Genomic DNA, 2856 nt, shown 5'->3' with positions numbered 1-2856 from the left:
GAAGGGGGGAAATGTAGAACCTGGGTGTCATGCTCCCTGGTCAGATATCCTTACCATTTAGTTATGGGGCTAAAAGAAGGAAGAGACTTTTCTTTTACTCTTCCATGTTACGTCCTGCAAGCACACATACATACCCCAGCAAGCCTATCTGCTAATACAAGAAATATTTACATGCAAATTATTTTATTCATCATGAATATTTTCACTGAGACCAATGCGGCTGCTAATTACAATATCCATGACTGAAATTATTTACATTCATACATGTTTCTAAGATTGGGGCCATTGACTGTAAATCTCTTCAAGGCTGTGAAGATGTCTCTGAGCATAGTTCTACTGAGTCAAATGTTGCACTTTTTGGGTAAGCAGGTTAGTCTTAACTCGCCTGGTTAAGACCAAAGTTCTTGTTTAAGGTATAACAAATATCTGAATATAACTTTGTAACCTGTAAACAATTAAATTAATCAAAAGGACATTCAAATTGCTCCTAAGAAATCAACAATAATCCTTTTTTGTGCACAATGGGATCATTGTTGAATGGAGGCACGTACCCTACACTGAAGAACCTAGCTGAAAAGATGGCCAAATATGGGGTTGTAAGATTTTGTGAAAAACCAAGATGAACAAAAATTTCCAATGCAGACAGCAATCCTGTTGTGAGGAATATGTTCAGATAGTCAAAGAAAATCAATATGCTGACCCCAGGAACATAAATAATACTAAGTAGGAAAACAGAAATATCTGGTGAACAAGTACGTTTTTGTCTGGTCTATAAACTGAAAACATAATTGCTTCTGAGGAAAGGCTAATCAATAACTTATAATCTCTGCTGTTTATTTTTCTTTCAAAAATTACTTTCACAAAGAACATCCTTTGGGAATAGTTAATTAACTGTAGAGGTCAAAGTTAAGTCTTTTCTCATTTTTTGCCTCACCACAAAGGAGAAATAAAATATACTGGTAGAAAATAAAAATAGCTTCTTTTTTCCTAATCACTATTTTGAAAAAAAAAGACCTGTGAATACTATAAAAATTGTCCTGGTTCTTTGTGCCTATTCTAATAACCTTCAAATTTCTTCAAATGCAACACACTTATTTTAAATGTCATCAGAGGTTATTTATTTTTTATTCTGATATCTTTTTTTAAAATAAATCAACTGAAAGGGGAAAGAATCATTGTTGTTTTTCTTTAGTTTTTTTCTGTGCTTGCTGCTGCTTTTTAGTTCCATGTGTTTTTTTGGTTTGATTTTTTTCCTCCAGCCCCTAAAGGTATTTCCAAAGATGTGCTGAAAGAGAAGATGGGTTGGAAGTGTCAGTCAGTATACTTACTTATTCCCTGTAGGGCTCCCCCTAGCATCTGAGCATCTATAACAGGGTTGAAATTTGGAGCAGGGAAGATTGTTCCTTGTATCTGCTAAAAGGGAAAGAGAACAGTAGTTTAAGTGTTATTTGCAACTGATCTTCCAGCACAATGCAGGACCATGCCATAAGTAAAACTTACATGAAAAACAACTACCATCAGATTTTATAAACCATTACCATTCCTAATAGCAATGTATGCCTTTCTTTGACCATGTAGGAAGCATTTTCCTTTCCTTTTTTGTGTCCCTGTGAAAAGGTATTTAGCAGAATTTGCAGCCATTCCTGGTAGATATTTGTCTAAACTGCTTTGAAAACCTCCTGTGATGGAGATTCCACAAACACATTGCATTGTAGTGCTTCACTATCCAAAGGATCCCTCTAGACAGTCAGGCAAAGGCATGGTAGGATCTGAAGCGTGTTCCATATAATCAGGCTTCCTGCTATAACACACATCTTTTTTTTGATACAGGAGAAGCCTGGAACCACCATCCTGGGTTTCCCCTGCACAAGCAAATAAAAATTCTTGCAGCTGTGAGTCCCACCATGGGGCACCCTGGGACTGAGAGGCCACAGCGGTGGGACTCTTGGTCCTGGAGACTATGGGGCATTGCCAGGGTACAGAGTCCACAGCTTCAGGACTCTGAATCCTGGCTGCACTGCTGGGAGGGAACATCCCCTCAGTTGCAGGACTCCCAGCCCTGGCTGTGCATGGTGCATTCTCATTGCTTGGAGCCTGGTTAGTTGCTGGGCCTCTCAGCCACAGGTGCAGATCCTGCTACAAAGGCAAATTAAAGCTGGATAGCAACCAGCTATAAAGTTAGTACACATTTTTGAGGTCTAACTTTATGACTGATTGGACCTTTTAATGGCCTGATAGGTACTTTGATTGTGTAGGTGGTCTCAGTTAATTGTGCAGTTAATACAGTGGTGGACAAAATATGGCCCATGGGCCAGATCCGGCCCACAGGGCCCCTTAAAAATTTAGAAAATTAATATTTATCTGCTCCTGGTTGCCTGTCAAAGACAACAGGAGCCAGGGGCAGCAGGACCTGAGGGAGCCTCAGCAGGAATACAGCAGCCCAGCCCTGCCCCACCCCCAGCCATTGCCCTGCCCTCCTGCCCCTGCACCATATGGCTCCAGCACCATATGGCTCCTGACTGCGTTGCTGAACTGGGAACATGGGCCGCACTGGTCCCCAGGGGTAGAGGGGTGCAGTGTGTATAGGGAGTGAGTGAGTGTGAGTGAGTGTGTGTGTGTGTGTGTATTTGTAGGGTGAGTCCCACATGCACACCCCACCATACAAATGCATCCACACCCCCTTGCACTGCCATACACGCAGAATCCCAAACCCACACTCCCTCACACACCCCAGCCACCCTTCCCCTGCACAGCTCCCCACAAACCCCATACCCACCAACACCTCACATATCCACACCCCCCACATGCTCCCTCATCCCACATCTAAAGTAGGGAAACAATGACAGTAGGTGTCCT

The 2856-nt window shown here is 42.0% G+C and overlaps 1 protein-coding gene across 1 annotated transcript in view; it reads right to left on the bottom strand.

Moving 5' to 3' along the window:
• ANXA10 (annexin A10) overlaps positions 1–2856 on the bottom strand; it is a 107627-nt gene that overhangs the window by 69421 nt on the left and 35350 nt on the right. Inside the window, exon 2 of the mRNA XM_019521756.1 lies at positions 1329–1413. Within this exon, the coding sequence (XP_019377301.1) occupies positions 1329–1413 (85 nt within the window). The remainder of the gene's footprint in view (positions 1–1328; positions 1414–2856) is intronic.

Source organism: Gavialis gangeticus, unplaced genomic scaffold, assembly GCF_001723915.1.
Source record: "Gavialis gangeticus isolate Ggan-Ray unplaced genomic scaffold, GavGan_comp1, whole genome shotgun sequence".
Taxonomy (NCBI): Eukaryota; Metazoa; Chordata; order Crocodylia; family Gavialidae; genus Gavialis; species Gavialis gangeticus.
This window is presented reverse-complemented; position numbering and strand designations above follow the sequence as displayed.